At 41.0% G+C, this 24139-nt stretch overlaps 1 protein-coding gene across 1 annotated transcript; it reads right to left on the reverse strand.

Annotated features, from left to right (window-relative positions):
• Positions 1 to 5055: 5055 nt before the first annotated feature.
• Positions 5056 to 22952, reverse strand: LOC123914651. The gene is made up of 2 exons (XM_045965845.1): positions 21996 to 22952; positions 5056 to 5142 (listed from the first exon to the last, which is right to left on the reverse strand). Exons 1-2 carry the CDS (start codon positions 22950 to 22952, stop codon positions 5056 to 5058), a joined length of 1044 nt encoding a protein of 347 aa, XP_045821801.1.
• Between the last annotated feature and the right edge of the window lie 1187 nt (positions 22953 to 24139).

Below are 24139 nucleotides of genomic sequence, written 5' to 3' on the forward strand. Positions count from 1 at the left end.
TCTCTCTCTACATCTCCATCACCACCATCACAAAAGCTTAGTGTTCTGGTAAAAAACAAGGGGGTTTGTATTATAGATCAAATGGTGTGATTACACTTAGTTCAATTCCCAACAACCCTGGGAGTTTTATTATTCAGAATTCGATCTTCTTTTCAGATGGAAATATGAAACTATTTATAGACCATTGAAGCCTTCTTCTCCAAGCTAGGGTTCCTACAAATCCGGTCTTCAGCGCCTTTTCCGGTGATGCAGCGTGAAAGTAGGAATAAAAACCTTGGTCTCCAAGCCATGGCAGTTTCAAGGAGTTGTTTTCTTCATTCCCAAGTTAATCGCTAGGGAAGGATGAAGATATTTCTTTCTCGTGGGTAAATCCGTCTTATGGGCGTTATCCATCGTTACCTACCTCGCCCAAGCCTCGTATCGCCGAATGGACGTTTAAAATTTAATTGTTTTGGGCCTGTTTCCTTTCTCATATTAATTGGGCTAGTTTGGTTTTGCTTTTAAGCCCATTGCCCGGTCCACAGCCCCCCAAGTACGAAGTCCAAAGGGGTGAAGTACTTGAATGTGATTCAAATTTTCCCTCTCAATATTATGGCGCGAAGTTGCATCCTCTCCCACTCCCTGGCGCACGTTCCTCCGTTCGTGTATAATTTTCCTCAACCGTCTCCCCACTAACTATTGCCACGATGAGATTTCTTTATCTATAAATGAAGCGTTCAGCGCCCCGATCAACTCATCCCTTGCTGTTCGCTAACCTTTTAGACTTCTTTTCCACATTATGTCTCCCAAAAATCCTCCTTTTGAATGCGGTCAGTCTCCCGCCTCTCCGGTTATCAAGCGGCTCCGTCGCATGCTGACCATAAATACTGAAGACTTGATGGAGGATTTTGGCGAATTTTCTGAATTCGTCAAGGAGCTTAACGACTACTGCTGGAGGTTGACCAAAGAAGAGAAACGCTTTCTCGATAGTGTGCTTCGTCTGGAGAAGGAACTGAAGGATAGTGCATCCTTTGTGATCGCTGTGGAAAATGTGAAGGAGTGCCACGCCGAAGTCACTGAAGCTGTTGACAGCCAGATAGAGATTACGAAAGAAACCTTGGGTGTGCAGGAGGAAATCTTAGGGATATGCTTCAACGAGGAGCGGAGAGTGGACGATCGTTTGGCGCTGCTGAACAAGGAGATGAAGCCGCTTGTGAAAAGGAAAAGGGCTCTTCAAGGCGAAATTAGGGACGATGTCGCTAAGCTGATTTCTAGGCGTCACTCCCTGGTGGACCTATTGGACAAGCAGAACGAACTGAGAGAGGATTTGAAGCCTATTGAAGAAAACATGGTGAAGGCAAAAAGGGTGAAACGAGCGTTGGAGGAGATGCATCGTATCGCCGTCGCCGATGCCAGTGAATTGGGGGGTTCCACCATGCCATGAAGTTCCTGCTCGCCAGCTTTTCCCTTTATGCTTTTTTCTTTGCGTGTTTGTAATTTGCTTTTGCATTTAAGACATTCCTTGTTTGTTCTTCATATTTTTTGCTTTCGTTGTATTTCCTTTTAAGTAATTTGAATTTCAATCTTTCCTTTTCCGTTATACGCTGCTTTCTATTTCTGCTAGTATCGCCCTCCTCTAAAATCTCCATCAACTTAAATGGGTCGAACATTGACTTCTTGGAAAGATAAAAATAACGGTTCTCAAGATAGTCAAACCAAAGTAGTTGCGACCGTCCAAGCATTAATTACGACCGTTAATAACGATGTTAGGGTTGGGCAAGATTGGCTATAAATATCAACTGTTATTCTCATATTTCATCAACTTGTTTTGAATCTTTATTATGGAAAATAACAATGCGAAAAAACCTGTTGCCAGAAGCACCCCGCCTCAGCGAAGGAAGAAAAGGGTAGAGGTGTCTACCTCCAACTCCACTCGCTCCCGAAGGTCTAAGGATGTAAAAAAGGTGGAGGTTATCGTTCTTTCTTCGGATACCTCCGATTCTGGTAGTGGCGATGAGGATTACGTTTCGTTTCTGGAGACCTACGTTCCTCCTGAGCTTCGTGCTTCTTCGTCTAGTGAAGAAGAAGGGTCCCGGGTCACCGTGGAATCCAAGATGACTTTCCCTGAGCCTGTGCAGAAGGATTCGGAATCTGATTGATAGGATTTTAGGATTTTTCCATGTAGCCTTGGTTTCTTCTCGTTGTACTTTTCATTTGCTGCTAATAATAAAGATTTTCTTTCTTGCTTTGAGTAGAATGCATTACTTTTATTTTTTCTCCTTGATTTTTTGGTTTCTTCTCGTTGGGCGTTGTTTTGGATATCTTCGCCGCGCCCGACGGGCGGATCAAACTTTGTCCTGGCGTGGCCCTCCCTTTAAAGGCGATATAGTTAGTCGTCTCGCCTATAGGCGTTGTAATTAAACATCTGACGATAAATCTTCTATGACTTACTCTTGGGATGTGCGCTTTGACACGTACTTGATCCGACGACTCGTATGACACTACTCGTTCGAACCTTATAACTTCGAGTCGACGTTAGGACTGAGGTTTATAAATAGGGAGTTTTTGCTCTTTTCCTTCCTTCCACTCCTTTTGCAACTTCTAACCTGGTTCTACCCACTTGTCCTTTCTTTCGTAACTTCGGTATAGCTTCATTTCTTCCTCTTCAACCTTCGGTTGGGCTTCTCAATCGTTTTTAAAGGCGTCCGTTTCTCTCAGCTTTGAAGTGTTACCCGTAAGGTATTTTATTTCGTACCTTTATTCTTTTTCTTGATTTAGTTTCGCCCAACGGAGGAAAACCCTAATTCATAGGTTTAGAGAATGGTTATCCTGAGGGAGTTAGATGAGAATGAGGGGAGAATCTCGGCCTCTTCTCCTGGTTACTTTGAGTGGGTGCGACAAGTTCGCGCCCATTATACTAGGGCAAACGGCGTTCTTAATAGCCGGGGATTTTATTCGGAGTTGTGGGGTTTTGATGTTGGAAGCAGTAGCGATAGTGACAGTGATAGCGATAGTAGTAGCGGTAGTGATAGTGATTGTGTCATAATTTCCCCTTCCTCTTTCACAGGAAAGCGGAAAAACCCTTGCCGAGATTTGGTGGTTGCTGGCTATACTCCCGTCACCATGGAGGTTCCTTCAAAATACACTAGTGCGGAGATGGTGATGAGCTTTAGGAAAGCCGTCAGGCTTACAGAGTCCAGACATGAGGAGTCTATCATCACTGAGCCTGTCCGAGAAGATGAGTTTGTCTTTTTTAAGAACGGCACCCCGCCGGATTACTTTTATCTCTATACTGGCGTGATCCAACCTCTAAACCTCTGGCTTCCTTTTACTTCTTTCGAGGCGGAGATGTTGAGGGTTCTTAATGTCGCCCCCACTCAACTTCATCCTAACAGCTGGGCCTTCGTAAAAGCCTTCGAGGTGATGTGCCTAGGTTTTGAACTGGTACCCTCGATTGGTGTTTTCTTCTGTTTTTACCATATCAAGAACCTAAAACCCCAGACAATGGTTTCTCTTAGTAGTCAACCCAATCATCGCCTCATGAGTCTGTATGCCTCCAATTTCAAAGGCTTCAAGGACTCCTTCTTTAGGGTTCGCGGTAGCGACCAACTTCCTGATCTAATGTATGATGAGATAGGAGATCCCTTGTTCCCTTTCTACTGGACTGACAACCCTAGGCTTATAAAGGGAACCATCTTTGAGACTCTGAGTGACTTCGAGCAGGACATTGTCCACTTTCTTGATTCTTTTGCTCTTATGGACACTGCTGATATCCTTAGATGTGAGGGTAATAGCGAAGCTTTGACAGAGTATTTACGTAAGTGATGAACTTGGCATGTATGCATATTTCTTTTTATTTTAATGTTGATCTCGCCTTATTACTAACCTGTGTTTTTCTGATTCCTTTATTTTTCAGAAAGAATGAGGACCATTTCGAATGAAGAAAGACTGGCGTTCTTGGCGAAAGCTCGTCAACAAAAAGCCAATCCTGCTGCTGGCGTTGCCGACCCTCTGAAGCAGTTACAAGTGGAGGAGGCTGGAGTTAAAGAGGGACGGAGCAAGAGAAAGCATGACGGGCGCATCCCTGTTGAGATTCCAGGAAAGGCTGCTGCTAAAGAGGGTGTCGTCCCGCCACCTAAAAAACAAAAAACTGAGAAGACTATCCAACCAGCTGGAGATGCCGACAAAGGCAAAGGCGTGGCTTCTAGTTCTTCTCAGCCCCCCTCTCAAGACGCCGATGCCGATGCTCCTCTTACCTGGAGCTCTTTTGATCCTTTTGATTTCATTGAAAGGGGAGTGACTATGGTTGGCGATATGACTCGCTTCACCAACACTCCTACCGCAGATCTCAGGAAGAAAGCTTTGGAATACGAGGTGAAGGGCACTCTTCTCAACTACTTGCTGACAAATCGCCAAGAACAAGAGGTCCAAGAGGCGAAGCAGAAGGTGAAGACCGTTGATGATAACCTTGCTGATATTGAGAAGAGATATACTGAGACCAAGACCAAGTTGGAGGCAGATATTAAGAAGCTGAAGGATAGCCAGGAGAGCGAGGCTGAGAGGTTGAAGAAGGAATATGAGGATAAGCTGGCGAAGGTGAAGGAAAGTTATGCCGCCTCCGAGACCAAGCTGAAAGAGAATGCTGCTGCTCAAGATGAGGTGATTTCTAAGCTTTCTAAAGAGAAAGATGCAGCGGTGTTCTCCGTGGGGACCTTGGGCGAAGAGAAGGAGAGGTTGGAGACTGACGTGAAGGAGCTTCAACTGTATGCTGCCAACCAGTATGAGGAAGGCTTCGCCTATGCCCTTGAGCAAGTCAAGCTTCTTTTCCCAGACCTCGACGCCAAGCGCTTAGCTGAAGCTGATGCGATGAACCAGATTATTGACGGAAAGCTTGTTCCCTATGTACCTCCTAGTGAATGATATGACTTTGTTTGTAATGATTTTTGTTCTCGCCCTTCTGTGGCTTTTTGTAACTATTTTGTATGCCCTTTTGTGGCTTTGAACGATTTGCCCCTTGGCTGGGTCCTTTATAAATTCCTTTATTCGCCTGATTTCTTCTCTTCATAACTTTATGAATTATTTTTGCATTACGTTGTGATGTAACGCCTTCTGTTGTTCTCGTCTAGGAAACTTTGTCCTTGCACCTGTGACATCTTCAACTTTCTATAATAATTGTAAATTGGTACAAATAACTTTATACCTGTTGACTTTTTGGCGTTATAATGAATCGCCCGCTTTGGTTGTGTACAAACTTCTTCTGGCGGTGTTGATAATCTCGCCCTTTTCTTTGCTGTATCTTTTTCTGACGTACCCAACTCGTAAGACTTACAGGTAACGCCAAGGCCTTTCAACCTTGTTTAATTTTGCTTTTTCTGACGTACCCAACTCGTAAGACTTACAGGTAACGCCAAGGCCTTTCAACCTTGTTTAATTTTGCTTTTTCTGACGTACCCAACTCGTAAGACTTACAGGTAACGCCAAGGCCTTTCAACCTTGTTTAATTTTGCTTTTTCTGACGTACCCAACTCGTAAGACTTACAGGTAACGCCAAGGCCTTTCAACCTTGTTTAATTTTGCTTTTTCTGACGTACCCAACTCGTAAGACTTACAGGTAACGCCAAGGCCTTTCAACCTTTTTAATTTTGCTTTTTCTGACGTACCCAACTCGTAAGACTTACAGGTAACGCCGAGGCCTTTCAACCTTTTTAATTTTTCTTTTTCTGACGTACCCAACTCGTAAGACTTACAGGTAACGCCGAGGCCTTTCAACCTTTTTAATTTTTCTTTTTCTGACGTACCCAACTCGTAAGACTTACAGGTAACGCCGAGGCCTTTCAACCTTTTTAATTTTTCTTTTTCTGACGTACCCAACTCGTAAGACTTACAGGTAACGCCGAGGCCTTTCAACCTTTTTAATTTTTCTTTTTCTGACGTACCCAACTCGTAAGACTTACAGGTAACGCCGAGGCCTTTCAACCTTTTTAATTTTGCTTTTTCTGACGTACCCAACTCGTAAGACTTACAGGTAACGCCAAGGCCTTTCAACCTTTTTAATTTTTCTTTTTCTGACGTACCCAACTCGTAAGACTTACAGGTAACGCCGAGGCCTTTCAACCTTTTTAATTTTTCTTTTTCTGACGTACCCAACTCGTAAGACTTACAGGTAACGCCGAGGCCTTTCAACCTTTTTAATTTTTCTTTTTCTGACGTACCCAACTCGTAAGACTTACAGGTAACGCCAAGGTCTTTCAACCTTGTTTTTGGTTCAGCGCTCACATCTGAGTTGATCTTTAATAAAGATTCAGAGCTCAAGTTTGAGATAACCATTTTTGTTGATTCAGATCCCGTAACTTAATCAGGTTGATGCAAATATTTTGAGATATGCAGGAAGATATAAACTACTAGAATTTTGAAATTCAATGAGCCTCAATAAAAACCCCAGTTAGAACAGGGGAAAAGAGTGTCTCATTGTTTTTTATTCATTTATGAAAACGGTTCTTATACATCATTTAAAAATATTGCTAAAAGAAGAGAATGGTTTTACTTATTCTTCCACCAATAAAGTGATGCTCCGCGATTAGCTATAGTAGAACTTTAGGTTTGCTACGTTCCATGTCCTTGGGAGGATTTTTCCTTCCATGGTCTCTAGGCGATATGCTCCTCCTTCGAAAGCTTCTTGCACCCGAAAGGGGCCTTCCCAGTTTGCTGCGAACTTTCCTCCTTTATCCTTTCCCATAGGTCTTTTCAGCACCAGGTCGCCTTCTTGAAAACTCCTTTGTTTGACTCTCGTATTATAACGCCTAGCGGCTCTTTGCTTTATGGCGAATTCCCTGAAATGCGCTCTTTCTCTTCTTTCCTCGATCATGTCTAGGTTCTCTTCCAGAGCTCTGTCGTTCTCTTCCTGCGTCGTGGTTTCTCTGCGCCAACTAGGAGGATTTATTTCCACCGGGATCATCGCGTCCGCACCATAGACCATTGTAAATGGCGCTTCTCCTGTCGAGGATTGGGGAGTGGTGTGATACGACCAGAGGATGGGTGAGATGTGGGCTACCCAAGCTTCGCCTTTACTATCTAGCCTTCTTTTTAAGGCTCTTAGTATCACCTTATTTGCTGACTCTGCTTGTCCGTTAGCTTGTGGATGCTCCACTGATATAAAGGTGTTTTTGATTCCTTTGCTTCGACAGAATTCAACGACCTTTTCGCTGGCGAACTGTGTACCGTTGTCGGATACGATGTATTTGGGCAATCCAAATCTGCAGATGATTTTCTTCCAATAAAAGATTTTTACCTGTTCCGCCGAGATGCTGGATACCGGCTCTGCTTCAATCCATTTTGTAAAGTAGTCTACGGCGACGATGATCCATCGCGCTTGTTTATAGCCAACCGGAAATGGACCAACGATATCTACACCCCACATGAAAAAGGGCCAAGGGGATAATACTGACTTTAGTGGCTCCCCCGGAACGTGATGCAGGTTGGCGTGTCTTTGACATTTGTCACAGTTTCTTACATACATGGCGGTATCATCATGTATATCTGGCCAATAAAATCCTGCTCTCAATATCTTTCCTGCTAATGCTCTTGAACCGATATGACTACCACATGATCCTTCGTGTACTTCATTCATGATGCGCTTGGCTTCTTCAGTACTGACGCATAAAAGGAGGGGGGACGCGAATCCCCTCTTATATAGCTTATCCCCTACCATTGAATACCATGCCGCCATTTTCCTCAGTTTAAAAGCCTTTTCCCTTTCTTTCGGGAGCTCATCCTTTTGGAGGTACCGGATAATGGGCGATCTCCAGTCTTCTTCTTCTATTACCATCATTACCTCTTCCCCGTTGATGCTGGGAGTTTTTATGGTTTCTTGGATAACGGTTCTATGGCTTCCTGGTTTTTTGGTGCTCGCCAGCTTTGACAATAGATCTGCTCTCATGTTTTGTTCGCGGGGAACGTAAACTAACTCGAACGAATCGAAATGCTTAGCTAGGTTTTGCACCTTCTCCACGTATTTGATTAACTGCGGCTCCTTCGTTTGAAACTTCCCTGATACTTGGTTGGTTACCAGTTGGGAATCACTCATGGCCTTTAGCTCTTTTACCTCCATATCGCTTGCCAACTTCATTCCTGCTATCAAAGCCTCGTATTCCGCTTGGTTGTTGCTAGCTTTGAAGGCGAAACGTAGTGATTGTTCTATCATCACGCCATCCGGTCCTTCCAGTACTATTCCGGCTCCACTTCCTCGCACATTGGAGGCCCCGTCAACTGAGAGTGTCCAAAACGCCGTTTTCTCTGTTGTTGGCGGAGTAGACATCTCCAATACAAAATCAGCTAGTCTTTGTGACTTAATGGCCCCTCTAGGTGAGAAGGTGATGTCAAATTCCGATAATTCCACGGACCACGCCACCATCCTTCCTGCCAAGTCTGGCTTTCGGAGGACGTTCTTGATAGGGTAATCTGTTTTAACAACTACCTGGTGGCTTTGAAAATACTGCCTTAACTTTCTGGCTGTGACAACTACCGCGAGAGATAACCTCTCTATTCTTTGATACCTTATTTCTGCTCCCCTTAAGGTTCTACTTACAAAATATATAGGTTTTTCTTCGCCCTCTATTTCTTGAACTAGAGCTGAACTCAAAGCTCTATCCGAAACTGCGAGATATAGGTAAAGGGTGTTACCTGGTAATGGGCGTGTCAAGATGGGCGGTGATGCCAGGAACTCTTTTAGTTGTTTGAAGGCTTCTTCGCATTCTGGCGTCCAGGAAAATCTCTCATTTTTCCTAAGAGATGCGAAGAAGTGGAAACCCTTTTCGCCCGCACATGATAGGAATCTGGATAGTGCCGCTATTCTGCCTGTCAAGGTCTGTACTTCTTTCACGGATGTAGGGCTCCTCATGTCTATGATGGCTTGGCATTTTTCGGGGTTAGCCTCTATTCCTCTGCTGGTGAGCATGAATCCTAAGAATTTTCCGGCTTGTACTCCAAAGGAACATTTCGCTGGGTTTAGTCTCATGTTGTACTTTCTTACTGACCCCATGATGTCCAACAGATCATCATCATGGCGACTTCCCTCGGAAGTTTTTACTACCATGTCGTCGATATATACCTCTAAATTCTTCCCTATTTGCTCAGCAAAAACCCTGTCCATCAACCTTTGGTATGTTGCTCCCGCATTCTTCAGTCCAAAAGGCATGACGTTGTAAAAATAGTTGCAGGTATTCGACATAAAGGCTGTATGGCAGGCGTCTGAGGGGTTCATCTTTATTTGATTGTACCCGGAGTAGGCGTCCATAAAACTCAGCATCTTGCACCCCGAGGCGCCATCGATTAACCTGTCTATGTTGGGTAGGGGATATGGATCTTTGGGACACGCCTTGTTTAAGTCTGTGAAGTCCACGCACATTCTCCACTTTCCGTTGGCCTTTTTCACCATGACGACATTTGCCAACCATGAGGGGTATTTTATTTCTTCGATGAATCCAGCCTCCTTTAGCTTCTCCACTTCTTCCGCTATAGCGACTCGTCTTTCTTCTCCTACCTTTCTCTTTCTTTGGGAGACTGGTTTTGTGCTGGGTGATATTGAAAGTTTATGTGTTATCACCTCTTCGTCAATCCCTGGCATATCTGAAGGCTTCCATGCGAATAGGTCAGCGTTATCCTTCAAGATTTTGATGATTCTGAAGGTGTGAAAACACAAGAAGGGGGGGGGGGTTGAATTGTGTTTTAGCTAAGTTAAAACTTTTTCAAGTTCTTAACTCAACTACGTTCGCAGCGGATAAATAACACAAATAATAACAAGAGAGAGAGAGAGAGAAATCACACAAGCAGTTTATACTGGTTCCTCTCACAAAACGAGAGTAGTCCAGTCCCCTTGCACTTCCAAGGGATTTCACTATAATCACACAAGATTACACCTGCTCAAGCACACAAGCAAGAGACTTCTCAACAATGCTCAAGCACACAAGCTTAAGACTTCACACTTAAACACACAAGTTTAAGTTACACACTTAAGCACACAAGCTTAAGTTTTCTCAAGTAAAATAGTAAAGTATATAAAAATATACAAATGCTCTTAGATGAACCTAATGTGAGCAAATACAAAGTAGTACAGAGTATTTGGCTAAAGTGCAAAAACACTTGACAGAGGTTCAGAGCTTGTATATCACAGAGTTCAGAGTTTGTTCAGCGCACGTTCAAATCTTGATAATTGTTATATTGTTGTAGCTGAATCTTCTAGTATATATACCACTAGAAAAGAGTCGTTGCAAAAGAACCGTTGGAGTTGATAAACTTTTGTCTTCAAGCAGCCTGTCTTGATGCAGTTTGGTTGTATCCAAAACTAAGAAAGAGTTTCAGGTACTTTGACTACTGCAGAGAAGACTTTCCTTATTCAGCTAACAAAACTGAAGACCCACGTTCTCAAAAGAAGACAGACAAAACAGAGGTAGCTGAACTGATCAGACTAGAAAGGTCCTTTTCTTCATTGGTAGAAGAGTTGACTAGCAAAGGGAATCTTTACAGCTTTCAAAGAGATCTTCAGAGGTTGATGAAGCTTGTAGACAGACAAGAAGTTCTGAAGTCTTCATCCTCTGAATGTTGTATCTTCTGAAGTCCAACATCTTCTGAGCGCTTGTGAACTTCTGAATTCACATCCTCTGAACTCCACTCAGGACTTAAATGATGCTTATATCTGCGCACTTAAAATAAATTTTTAGTCCTTCCAATTTGTTAATTAATACTTTGTTATCATCAAAACCTTTATAGATTTAGGGGCAAACATTTTTAAATCAATTTTGTTCCAACAATCTCCCCCTTTTTGATGATGACAAACATAAGTATTAATTGACAATTGTTGTTAAATTAACTTATCATGTTTCTCTTAGGTTTATGAGGTTTGCAAGCTCCCCCTAAGATTGATACTCCATAAAGTCTGAACTTTATGTTTTATCCATGATATATTAATTTAGTATAAGATTAAGATAATTTTGAAATAAAATAAGTTTCATATCTTTCTTCAGAGTGAGAGGTTTGCAAGCTCTCCCCCTAAGTCTCATAAGGCTAAGTTAAAATTGCACTCTTAACTTATCCTTACTTATGAAATTTATTTTAGTTTCAACTAACTTAGTCTCCACCTTGAAATACGTAAAATAATTTAAACGTAACAACTTTTAACATAACAGATAAAAGCGAGATAAAAGGCGTGGTTTCAGTTTTGGAACATATCAATTAATGCGTAACTACTCCCCCTTTTGTCATTATCAAAAAGTAAAACAAAGTTATATAACCAAGACAGTCAAAGAGAAAGGAGAGTGGTTGTTACAAAGGTGAATTAAATTCAAAAGCGAAAACCAACGCGCTCAAGGGTTTATAAAAAGTGAACGAGTTAACATGCCTTCTTCACGTAAAAACAAGAGTAAACAAGTGAAGCAAGAGAAAGTAGGAATAATGAAAAGATTTAGTTTACGCATCGCAGAGTTTAAGAGAAAGAAGAACGAGGAGAAACGCGAAGACGAAGAGAAGGATAAAAAAGACAACAAGATACCACAAGATGCTGAGATAATAATCATCTCATCAGATTCTGAAGCTGAAGAGAATGAAGATGATGCTGACTATGTTGAGTTCTTGGCTAGCTATGTTCCAGAGGAGGAACAAGAAGAAGAAGAACAAGAACAAAACCCAGATCCCATAGAAATTTCATCAGAGGATGCTGAGGAGAAATCAGAGATTTCTTCTGAGTTTTATCCATCTGATTAGGATTAGGTTGTCTTTTTCTTTTTCTTTTTACCAATGTACTCAGCATTATCAGATCATTAATAAAAAATTTTGATTTTAAAAAGCATCTTGTGTTCTTATGTTCTAATTTAACAAAGAAAATAATCACAAGCAAAACAAACAAAACATATAATAAACCACATAATAAGAAAAAAAATTGTTCAGAGGATAAAACAGAGAATAAAACGAAGGCATAAAACATGTGCAGAGAATCCTAGGGTTTCTTAAGAAAGGCTAAGAGTTGGTCGAATTTATCATTCAATGATCCCACATTGGAAACTAAACCATCCACCTTGGTTTCCAATGTCTCTTGAGCAGCTCTTTGACGTTCTAGACCTTCTTGCTGTTCCCTTAGGGCTTCTTGAAATATCTGCAACTGTTCTGCCATAACAGGAGCTTGATCTTCAATCACAGGTTCTGGTTCTTCAACTAAAGGTGCCTTGCCTTTATCAGAGGGTTCACCTTCCTCTGGATAGTCTATCATCAGCACATCCTCTTGATTCTGAGAAGCAAGCACATCATCCTCTGAGATGTTCTCTGGCTGCAACTCATTAGCCAACTGGGCAACTCTTGCAGCAGCTTCTTCTAACCTTTCAGACTCAGACCTCTGAGCTTCAAGACTCTGAAACAGCTTGGAGTCTATCCAGATGACTTTGAAAGCATTCAGACGGTGTTCAACAGCAGCAATTTCTTCCAGCTTAGCATGTTCAAAACCAGCATGATTAAACATGGTTAACCTTTTCAAGTCAGCCCTAGCCAGACTTGTCTTTATGAAGTCTATCAGATCCAAATCCCTCTTACCAACAACAGCTTTAATCTCTTCAGCAGCACCATCCAAAGCATTGCAAATCCTTGCCTTAATGCGTGATACTTCCAAATCCACATCAGAAGGACAAACTAAGAACCTGTCCTTTATTTGAGATAATCTAAGCAAATCTTCATGAAACTGAGTGGATAGATTACTAAAAGGGTTGGATGATGAGGGTGAAGGATTGGGAATGGTAGAGATATTGGTTGAGTCATTAGCATGTTTGTCAATAATGACAACTTCTGCCTCTGAAGGCTTGGGAGCATAAGTGTGAATACGCTCAGGAGAAGCTTGTTCAGCACTTGGATTAGGATGGGGTTCAGGGGTTGGTTCAGATGATGAAATGTCAGAAGTGGATTCAGGGTAAATATGCTCAGGAGATGGTTCAGGAGATTTTTGGTCAGGTGTTGGTTCAGGAGCAATTTGTTCAGGAGTTGGGTCAGGGGATTTTGATTCAGGATTTGGTTCAGGAGCAATTTGTTCAGGGGTTGGTTCAGGAGGTGGAGAGGATTGTTTTGTGGGAGAGGTTGGTTTAGTGACAGGAATAGCTGGTTGAGGTTGAGGTGATGTAGATTTGTGTTGAGTTTCATGCGAAGGAGGATGATTGTTTAGAGGGTCAGGGCTCAGATGTTTTTCTAATTCAGATAGGGGGTTATCAGAGGTTGGATTATCAGAGGTTGGTAAAATGGTTCTGAGAGGTTTGGTGTAACCTATCCCAATTTCATTTTCATTAAAAACATACTTAGAAGACTTACCTTTATCTTTTGAAATAGGAGCAGGTCTTTTCCTCAAACGTGCAGCAAGAGTCTCCTCATCAGATTCAGTCTCATCTTCTGACGTAGATCCTTCAGATGAACTGTCATCCTCAACAACAATAGGCTTTTTGGAAGCTCCTTCAGCAGCCTTGTTTGTAGTTTCTTCATGCTTCCTCTTAGTTCTTTGCTCAGCCATAGATTGCTCAACTTTAACTTTCTTCTGAGCCAGAAGATCTGGCTTGGGTAGATCCTCTTGAGTTCCAGCCTTTCTCTTTTGCTTCCTTGAAGGATTATACTGATTTGCAGGAGCAGGAGGAATCATACTCCTGTCAACAACAAAACCTTCTTCTCTGAGCACTTCCAAGTAGTCCTGAATTACATGCTCAGCATCAGCTTCAGAAATAACTGGGTAGCCTTCTACATACAGACGATCTTCAAGTGTAGTAGATATCTCTTGTGGAGGTGCAACAAGTTTAGAAGCAATAAGGCGCATCTTAGTAAGGAAACTAGCATGAAGAATTTCAGGAGTGAACTTCTTCTCCACAAGCTCTGGGTGAAATTTCTTTAAGTTCTGAACAACGTGACCTTGATGCAGAAGGTCTGACAACAACCTAGGATAAACTATAGTAGTTTTCCTCTGAGATTTACTTGCAAAGATGGCTTCACAAATCCTTTCAAAGAAGTAATCTCCAAGATTTACCTTCTTTCCTGTCAGAAGGAAATACAGCAGATGACGATGAGTCCAGGAGATTGTATCAGTCCCTCCAACTCTTGGACTGATAGCTGCTATGATGATCTTGAAAAGAACTCGACATTCATCAGTCAAACCCTTTACTTTCCCTTTTAACTTAAAGTCAGTGCAGATGAGATGCAGAAGATCATCTCTGAATCTTGTATCCTTTTCAAACACATCTAACTCTATCCCAGAGTTAGGCAGACCAAGAAGAGCATTGAAATGAATAGGCGAGAGTGCCATGTTCATCCCACAGATATTTGACCTAATCTGTACACCTGTATAATCCAGCAAACCCATTTCCTTCCTAGTTTTACCCTTCAGACTAGGATTCCTTTCTATTGCAGCAAGCTCTTCCTTCTTAGCTTCATGCTTGTCAAACACCTTAGCTTTCATCCAGAATTTCTTCAACAAATCTGGGTAGATAGGACCGTTAAGCATGTCGAAGTACTTATCCCAACCTTGAGTGATAAAGTACGACTTAACGTCGAAACCATTTGCTTTCAGACCATCAAAATCAACTATCTTCTCTGACAGAAACGTGAGTTCAGATTCTGGGAATTCCATCTCGTTCCCAACAATCTGAAGGTTCTTGAATATGAACGGTGGAATCCTTTTTGACGAAGAAGATGAAGTACCAGCCATTGTTGGAGATTAGGGTAAGGTTTGGAAAACTAACGAGAGAGAAAGAAATTGTGTTGGAGGTTTAGAGAGAATATGAAAGTGTAGGTTGTGAAAGTGAATAGTGTGCAAGTGTATTGTGTAAGTTTATTTAAATGAGTACAGTTAACACGAAAATAGCAAATTTGGGAAGTTACGCTAATTGACAGAAAGTTGAATACCAAAAATCATCATTAACCACCCACTACCTGACACACGTAGACCACGTGCAGAAATTTACTCGGTAACTGCTATTTTAATGGACAACTGTTCAGCAGTGAATACTAAACGTTTCCCACTTAAATAGTTCAGAGCCTCTGAGTTATTTAAAAATCTCTATCAGGGTTAGGTACTTCAGAGCTTGTGTTTCAGATGATCTGAATCATAAGTTCTGATATACTTAACCTCTTACACTTTAATTGCCCAAAAAAAAATTTTCATTCAAAGATTGAAAACATGTTCAGATGTTTCTTTATAAAATCAAATCTTTCAACAGATAAAGCTTTAGTAAATATATCAGCCCATTGATTTTCAGTATCAACAAACTTAATATCTATAATGCCTCTCTGAACATAATCTCTGATAAAATGGTGTTTAATTTCAATATGTTTGGCTCTAGAGTGTAGAATAGGATTTTTAGATAAATGAATGGCTGCAGTATTATCACAATATAAAGGAATATTGTTACTGCTTACCTGGTAATCTTCTAACTGATATTTTAACCAGAGTAGTTGTGTGCAACACTTAGCTGCTGAAATGTATTCTGCTTCTGCTGTAGACAAAGCTATAGTAGTTTGTCTCTTACTAGCCCAGGAGATAAGGTTTTCACCAACAAATTGACAATTGCCACTTGTGGATTTTCTTTCAATTTTATCTCCAGCATAGTCAGCATCACAGAATCCATTTAGCACATAATCATTGGATTTCTTATAGAGAAGTCCAAGATTAGTTGTTCCTTTCAGATACCTGAAGATTCTCTTTACAGCTGTAAGATGAGATTCTCTAGGATCTGACTGGAATCTTGCACATAAGCAAACACTGAATAAAATATCTGGTCTAGAGGCTGTCAGATAGAGTAAGGAGCCAATCATACCTCTGTAGACCTTTTGATCTACCTTTCCTTCATCATCTGACTTGCCCATGTTGGTAGTTGGATGCATAGGAGTATTCATAATCTTGCAGTCATCTAGATTGAATTTCTTCAGAAGTTCTTTAGTGTATTTTGATTGATGAACATAAGTTCCTTCCTTCTTCTGATTGATTTGAATTCCAAGAAAGAACTTCAACTCTCCCATCATGCTCATTTCAAATTCATCCTGCATTATCTTAGAAAAATTCTTGCACAAAGCAGCATTAGTTGAACCAAAAATAATATCATCAACATAAATTTGAATGATTAAAATATCTTCTTTGGTTGTTTTTCTAAAGAGTGTGCAGTCAACCTTTCCTTTTTCAAAACCTTTTTCAAGAAGGAAATTACTGAGTCTATCATACCAAGCTCTTGGAGCTTGTTTCAGACCATACAGTGATTTCTTCAATTTAAAAACATGTTCTGGGTTTGAGACATCTTCAAAATCAGGAGGTTGCTTAACATACACTTCTTCAGAAATGAAACCATTTAAGAAGGCACTTTTAACATCCATCTGATATAAGGTTATTCCATGATTAACAGCATAAGATAGAAGTAACCTTATTGCTTCAAGTCTAGCAACTGGTGCAAAGGTTTCAGTATAGTCAATCCCCTCTTGTTGACTATAACCTTGTGCAACCAATCTAGCCTTGTTCCTTACCACTTCACCTTGTTCATTCAGCTTGTTTCTGAATACCCATTTTGTTCCAATAATGTTCTTGTGTGAAGGTTTAGGCACTAGAGTCCATACATCATTCCTTTGGAATTGATTCAGCTCTTCTTGCATTGCTACAATCCAAGCATCATCCTTCAGAGCTTCATCAATCTTTGAAGGTTCCATCATTGAGATAAGACCAACTAATGATTCTTCATTTCTCAGTTGAGATCTTGTCTTTCTTGGACTATCCTTGTTGCCTAAGATCAGTTCCTCTGGATGTGATGACTTGTATTTGAAAGTGTTTCTTGGGGGCTCATCATCTTCAGACTCATCAACATCAGGTTCAGCAGATGCTTCAGTACTTGGTTGTTCAGAGTCTGTAGGAACTATTGTGTTCAGAGGTACTTCAGAGAATGGATGTTCTGAGTAGTTAGGAATATCTGAATATTGATCCTCTGATACCTGAAATCTAGATAAACCTTCCACAAGCTCTGACACTTGGTCAGGCTCTTTGTCATCAAATTTGACATGCATACTTTCTTCCACAGTGTGTGTTTCAGAAATATATAGTCTGTATGCTTTTGAGCGTTCAGAATATCCTATAAAGATACCCTTATAACCTCTAGCATCAAATTTCTTTAGATGGACTTTGTTATTTAAGATGTAACACGTACATCCAAACTGATGAAAATAAGAAATATCAGGTTTTCTTCCTTTGAACAATTCATAAGCAGTTTTGTTCAACTTAGATCTGATATAGATTCTATTTTGAACATAACATGCTGTGTTTACAGCTTCTGCCCATAAAAACTTTGCTACATTTGTTTCATGCATCATGGTTCTGGCCATTTCTTGCAGAGTTCTATTCTTCCTTTCTACAACCCCATTTTGTTGAGGAGTTCTAGGAGAAGAGAATTCATGCAGAATACCAAATTTTTCACAAAAGTTTTCAAAAGGTTCATTTTCAAATTCTCCACCATGATCACTTCTAACTTTTAAAATAGTGTAGCCTTTTTCATTTTGAATTTGTTTGCAGAAGATGCTAAACTCATCATAAGCTTCATCTTTTGTTCTTAGGAATTTTACCCAAGTCCATCTACTGTAATCATCAACAATCACTAATCCATACTTCTTTCCATTGATTGAAGCAGTGTTAACTGGTCCAAAAAGATCAATGTGAAGAAGTTCCAATGGTCTTGAGGTAGAGACAATGTTCTTAGGTTTAAAAGAAGACTTTGTAATCTTTCCTTTTTGACATGAGCCACAAAGTGTGTTTGAGTGATATTTAATTTTAGGTAAACCTCTGACAAGGTCAAGCTTACTAAGCTTAGAGATTAACCTCCAGTTAGCATGGCCTAACCTCTTATGCCAGATCCATTTTTCTTCACTCAAGGTCAGAAGACACATCACTTTTTGTTCATTCAAATCAGAAAGATTAATTTTATAAACATTGTTCTTTCTCAGACCTTTGAATATCATGGTGTTATCAGATTGTTTAGACACAGTACATGATTCCTTATTAAAGACAACTACATAACCATTGTCGCAAAATTGACTTATGCTCAATAGATTATGCTTAAGTCCATCAACTAACCAAACATCATTAATAGATAGGGAGGAATTACCTACTGTACCTGTACCTATTATCTTTCCTTTCTGATTTCCTCCAAAACCAACAGAACCTCCTTCTTTCATAGTTAGCTTGGAAAATAGTTGTTTGTCACCAGTCATATGCCTTGAACATCCACTATCCAGATACCATGAATGTTTCATGATATTTCTTTGAGTGGCAGGCTGTATGAGAAACAACTTTAATCATTGCGATGGAACTCTTCATCAATGTTAATGATAAAGTCATCCCAGTATTCTTCCTCTTCATTTCCCAAGTTCTGATTGTTAACTTGAGAACTTGTAAGCCATTGATCTAGGACATAAGCCCTTCTTCCCTTGCATAAGACTTGTTTCCACACACTAGGTAGGACATATCCTTTCCTAGTTGGTAAATCTGAATGGTACATAATTTCAGCTTTTGGTACCCATCTTCTGGGTCCACGCTTGTTAGTCCACAAATGCTTATTATGTTGTCTAGTGTTGAAGAAAGACCTTGGTTTGGAATAATAACCTTTTTGAAATCTTTTCTTTGTTTGAAATCTGTTATTGTTCCAAGATTTGGATTGTTTATGATTCCAGGGTTTGTATCTATTATCAATCCCATTTTCTGATTGATTATATCTACTGACTCTAGAATCATAAATAATCTGAGTCTTGTACTTCATCTGAGATTTAGAATTTTTCTTTTTAAAAACTTCTGATGTTTTAGGTTGACTAGCTTCAGGTACTGAAGTTCCTTTGAATCCAGAATTTGAAGTCTCAGATGTTGAAGCTTTCAGAACTTCTGAACTAATGTTCTCAGGTTCTGAACAACTTCTATCTTCTGAACTTTTCTTTCCAGATCCTGAGGCACTTGGTTCCTCTGAGCTGTCAGCTTCTAAATCATTCAGATCATCATTGTCATTTTCAACACTACCAGGATTCTTTCCCTCTTCACTTGGTGGAACAACATAATAAACCCAAGATTTTCCAACCTTTTTGGCAAAGGTCTTCAGCTTTGAATATGTTCTACCATATTCATAGCCAAGTCCTTCTCCTCTATGTCTCAAGACATTATAAATTCTATTAGCAGCTTTGCTCTTCCCAAGGTTGAGATGCACAAACTGTTGAAGAGCTATTTCCTGCTCATCAATAGGTTTGTGACAAACAGCACAACCCTTTTCAAAGTCATCTACTCTATTCAGAGTTTCTTGATATAGACCTTGAAAATGTTCTGCTTGCTCAGTCAGAGTGTTAAGCTTTTCTTGAAAAACTTTTTGTTTACTTAACACTCTGAGATGTTTCTCAATGACCTTGTTAAGTGCAGTTATAAGTTGAGATTTAGAGCAGTCAGAAAATACCTCATCAGTTACTTCTAAATCTGATTCTGATTCATCGTCTGAGTCTACATCTGAGTCAGCTGAAGCCATCAGGGCTAGATTTGCCTCTTCTTCTTCCTCAACTTCTTCCTCAGATGATAGCTCTTCAAAAGTAGCCATCAGACTCTTTTTCAATTTGCTCTTGAATTGTTGCTTCTTTGAGCTGTATCTTTTGCTTTTGTCTTTAGCAGACATTTCTGGACAATCAGCAATGAAGTGTCCTGGCTTCTTACAGTTGAAGCAGTTCTTCTGATCATCCTTTTTGCTGACAAAATTTCTGGAGCTGTTACCTCTGAAATTTCTTTTGTTAAATCTGTTCCATTGCTGAAACTTGGTGAATAAAGCAAACTCATCCTCATTCATCTCATCCTCTTGACCATCAGCAGAAGATTCTTCTTCAATATCAAGAAGCTGAGTCTTAAGAGCCTTAGAAGTAGTCTTAGTTGACTGTAGAGCCACTGACTTAGACTTCTTCTTAGTTTCTGAGTCAGCATCCAGAACCATCTCATGGCTTCTGAGATTGCTTATCAGAGCTTCAAGACTCAGAGTCTTGAGATTTTGAGCTTCCTCTATTGCAGTGACCTTGGGTCTCCAAGCAATAGGAAGACTTCTCAGAATCTTCTGAACATGGTCATAAGTAGAATAACTTCTCTTAAGAGCTTTAAGACCAGATACAAGGATTTGAAACCTTGTAAACATAGTCTCAATGTTTTCATCTTGTTGCATAGTGAAAAGTTCATATTGTCTTATCAAAAGACTAGCTTTAGCCTCTTGAACCTTCTCATTACCATCATAGGTAGCACACATAGAATCAAAGATAGATTTAGCAGTAGACTTGTTCTCTATTCTGACATAGTCCTCATGTCTAATAGCACCAACAACAATGTCCTTTACTCTATGATGTTTTGTGTAGATTTTTAGGTTAGCTGGTGTGAGTAACTTTCTATTCTCCATGGACAACCTACCATGTTCATTCAAGTTTTCAAAAGTTACTCCCAACTCAACCAAATCCCACAACTCATGATCAATAGCAGTAATATTGCTATACAGTCTCTCTTTCCACCACTCAAATAATGAAGCATCACCATTGAATATAGGGGCTTTTCTATTGCCACTATGTTCATGTGATTCATTACTTAAGTAGTCATAACCAAAAGCATTTCTAGGACCACCACCAGCACCACTGGCCTCACCTTCACCAGTAGTTCTAGTACTACTATCATCTCCTCCAGACATAGTGTTCTCACAAGATCTTTAGTGTCTCACTGTTAAGTGAAAGTAACAGACCAGGCGCTCTGATGCCAATTGAAGGTGTGAAAACACAAGAAGGGGGGGGGTTGAATTGTGTTTTAGCTAAGTTAAAACTTTTTCAAGTTCTTAACTCAACTACGTTCGCAGCGGATAAATAACACAAATAATAACAAGAGAGAGAGAGAGAGAAATCACACAAGCAGTTTATACTGGTTCCTCTCACAAAACGAGAGTAGTCCAGTCCCCTTGCACTTCCAAGGGATTTCACTATAATCACACAAGATTACACCTGCTCAAGCACACAAGCAAGAGACTTCTCAACAATGCTCAAGCACACAAGCTTAAGACTTCACACTTAAACACACAAGTTTAAGTTACACACTTAAGCACACAAGCTTAAGTTTTCTCAAGTAAAATAGTAAAGTATATAAAAATATACAAATGCTCTTAGATGAACCTAATGTGAGCAAATACAAAGTAGTACAGAGTATTTGGCTAAAGTGCAAAAACACTTGACAGAGGTTCAGAGCTTGTATATCACAGAGTTCAGAGTTTGTTCAGCGCACGTTCAAATCTTGATAATTGTTATATTGTTGTAGCTGAATCTTCTAGTATATATACCACTAGAAAAGAGTCGTTGCAAAAGAACCGTTGGAGTTGATAAACTTTTGTCTTCAAGCAGCCTGTCTTGATGCAGTTTGGTTGTATCCAAAACTAAGAAAGAGTTTCAGGTACTTTGACTACTGCAGAGAAGACTTTCCTTATTCAGCTAACAAAACTGAAGACCCACGTTCTCAAAAGAAGACAGACAAAACAGAGGTAGCTGAACTGATCAGACTAGAAAGGTCCTTTTCTTCATTGGTAGAAGAGTTGACTAGCAAAGGGAATCTTTACAGCTTTCAAAGAGATCTTCAGAGGTTGATGAAGCTTGTAGACAGACAAGAAGTTCTGAAGTCTTCATCCTCTGAATGTTGTATCTTCTGAAGTCCAACATCTTCTGAGCGCTTGTGAACTTCTGAATTCACATCCTCTGAACTCCACTCAGGACTTAAATGATGCTTATATCTGCGCACTTAAAATAAATTTTTAGTCCTTCCAATTTGTTAATTAATACTTTGTTATCATCAAAACCTTTATAGATTTAGGGGCAAACATTTTTAAATCAATTTTGTTCCAACAGATTCGTCTCCTCTCCTCGCTGGGCAACGCTGTTCCCAAGCTAGTTGTCTGGTGAGGGTAATCGCCAATTTGAACCTGCTCCAGGTCTTCTATAGGGCTTACCCTTCGATCTTGGAATTCCTCCCTTGGATCCATATCTGCGCTCTCTATGATGTTTATGCCGCCTGGAGTTGCGGCTTGTCTTCTTTCGAATTTCCCGCTTGCGCTGGAAGTTCGGTGTCGTACCTTTAAGCTAGACTCGTAGCACTTCTTGGCGAGAATCTGATCGCCCCTTACTGTTCCTACTCCCCCATTCTCGAGGGGGTATTTTATTGCTAGGTATAGAGTGGACATGGCCGCCCCTAATGCGTTAAAGGCAGGTCTTCCTATAATAATATTATAGGAGGTAAAAGGAGTTTTAACTACCAGATATCGCACCTTGATAGTTTTGGCGTTGCTGCCTTCTCCAAACGTGGTAAGAAGGGAGGCGTAACCCATTACGTCCACTTGTTCGCCAGAGAACCCAACCAGGGTTCCGGAGTATGGTTGCAATTGCTCTTCTGCTAATTGCATGGCCTTGAAAGCTTCCCAGTACATAATGTCCGCTGAACTCCCCGAATCTATCAGTACTCTTTTTACATCACAGTTCAAAATTTGGACTTGTATCACTAAAGGATCATCGTCATGGGGTGCTACCTCCAAACCATCCTTTGCCGTGAATGCCAAATCTGGTACGTCTAATGGCTGAGGCTGACTTACGAGGTATATCTCCGAGATGGCTCGGCGTACATACCTTTTCCTTGCTGAGCTTGATTCGCCCCCGCCTGAGAATCCTCCCGCTATTGTATTCACGGAGATTCTCCCCTTGGGAGGCTCTCTGCTTGGCCCAGGAGGGTCTCGTGGCTCCTGCCGGGGGACTTTTGGCACGACAACCCGCCCTTGAGCGGCGTCGTCAATAAATTTGCGAAGGTGTCCGCTTTTGATTAGTTCTTCGATTAAATCTCTTAAGCGGAAGCATTTCTCCGTGGAGTGACCTCTACACCTGTGATATGCGCACCAGGCGTTATCGTCCAGCCCCATGGGGATGTTACTGGTTCTCCTTGGGGGGAGGTTTGCCAAACCAGTGGCCAGAATCTCATTTAAGACGTAAACCTTTGAGGCGTTTAATGGCGTGAGGTCTTCATTGGCGGGATGATTCCTGAATTCTCTTCTGGGCGGTTGGCGGTAGGGCTTCCCATGGTGCCTCTGCCATGGGTCCCCTTGGTGGCCTCCCGATTTTGGTCGTGGGTGTTCGGGCGCTCTAGTGGCACGGCCCACGTATTCCTTCTCCTTAACATCTCTTTGCCTTTTCTCGGCGTTACTTTCTTCGCCCTTTATATAACACTCCGCCCTCTTGTTCACCTCTTGCATTGACGAGGCTGGCTTTTGGGCTAAGGACTCATTGAAATGTCCCGCTCTTAGCCCATTGTGGAAGGCTGCCACGAACATCTCCTGATTTGGATTTGAGACTTTGATGGTGGCTTCGCTAAATCTGGCGAGGAAGTTACGTAATGACTCGCCATGGTTTTGGCGGATGGAGAAAAGACTGGTTGATGTGACTTTCACGTGTTTCGATCCAGCGAACTGGTGAATAAATTTTTTATGAAAGTCAGCATAACTCTCGATTGAGTTTCTTGGAAGGTTCATGTACCAACGCAGGGCGACATCCTTGAAGGTGCCGGCTAGTAATTTACACTTCAGATGCTCCGGAGCATTGATTATGGCAGTTTGTGTCCCAATTGCCATCAAGTGCTCCCTTGGATCCGTCTTTCCGTCGAAGGTAGGAAGGTGAGGAACCTTGATTGTTTCCACTACTTGGGCATCCCACAAGTGTTGTGCTAAGGGTTGTACGTCCATGACGCCCTCTCCCTCCTCCTCCTCCAAAATCAATTTCGCTTTCTCTTTCTCATTAGTTCTTTCGGCTTCGATGGCCGCAATCTGAGTTTGTAAGCGCCGAATCTCTACGACGGCGGCTTGCAGGGTGTTAACGTTAGAGTTGTCGTTGTTTTCGTGTTCTCCAGCCATGTGAAGATGTTTGATTTTTCGTCTAGTTGCTTGTGATAGGCTGGGATCAAATGATTTTACCGCAGCCCCACGGTGGGCGCCAAAATGTTCTGGTAAAAAACAAGGGGGTTTGTATTATTGATCAAATGGTGTGATTACACTCAGTTCAATTCCCAACAACCCTGGGAGTTTTATTATTCAGAATTCGATCTTCTTTTCAGATG

The sequence above is a fragment of the Trifolium pratense genome, linkage group LG3 (assembly GCF_020283565.1).
Source record: "Trifolium pratense cultivar HEN17-A07 linkage group LG3, ARS_RC_1.1, whole genome shotgun sequence".
Classification (NCBI taxonomy): domain Eukaryota; kingdom Viridiplantae; phylum Streptophyta; class Magnoliopsida; order Fabales; family Fabaceae; genus Trifolium; species Trifolium pratense.

What these genes read in the sequence shown, in the direction of transcription:
- LOC123914651 (XM_045965845.1), bottom strand. Translation starts at nt 22,952, where the DNA reads ATGGGGCTGGACGATAACGCCTGGTGCGCATATCACAGGTGTAGAGGT. An exon ending in AGGAATTCCAAGATCGAAGG is followed by an intron (nt 5,143 to 21,995) that starts GTAAGCCCTATA and finishes CAATTATTATAG; the next exon opens with AAAGTTGAAGATGTCACAGG.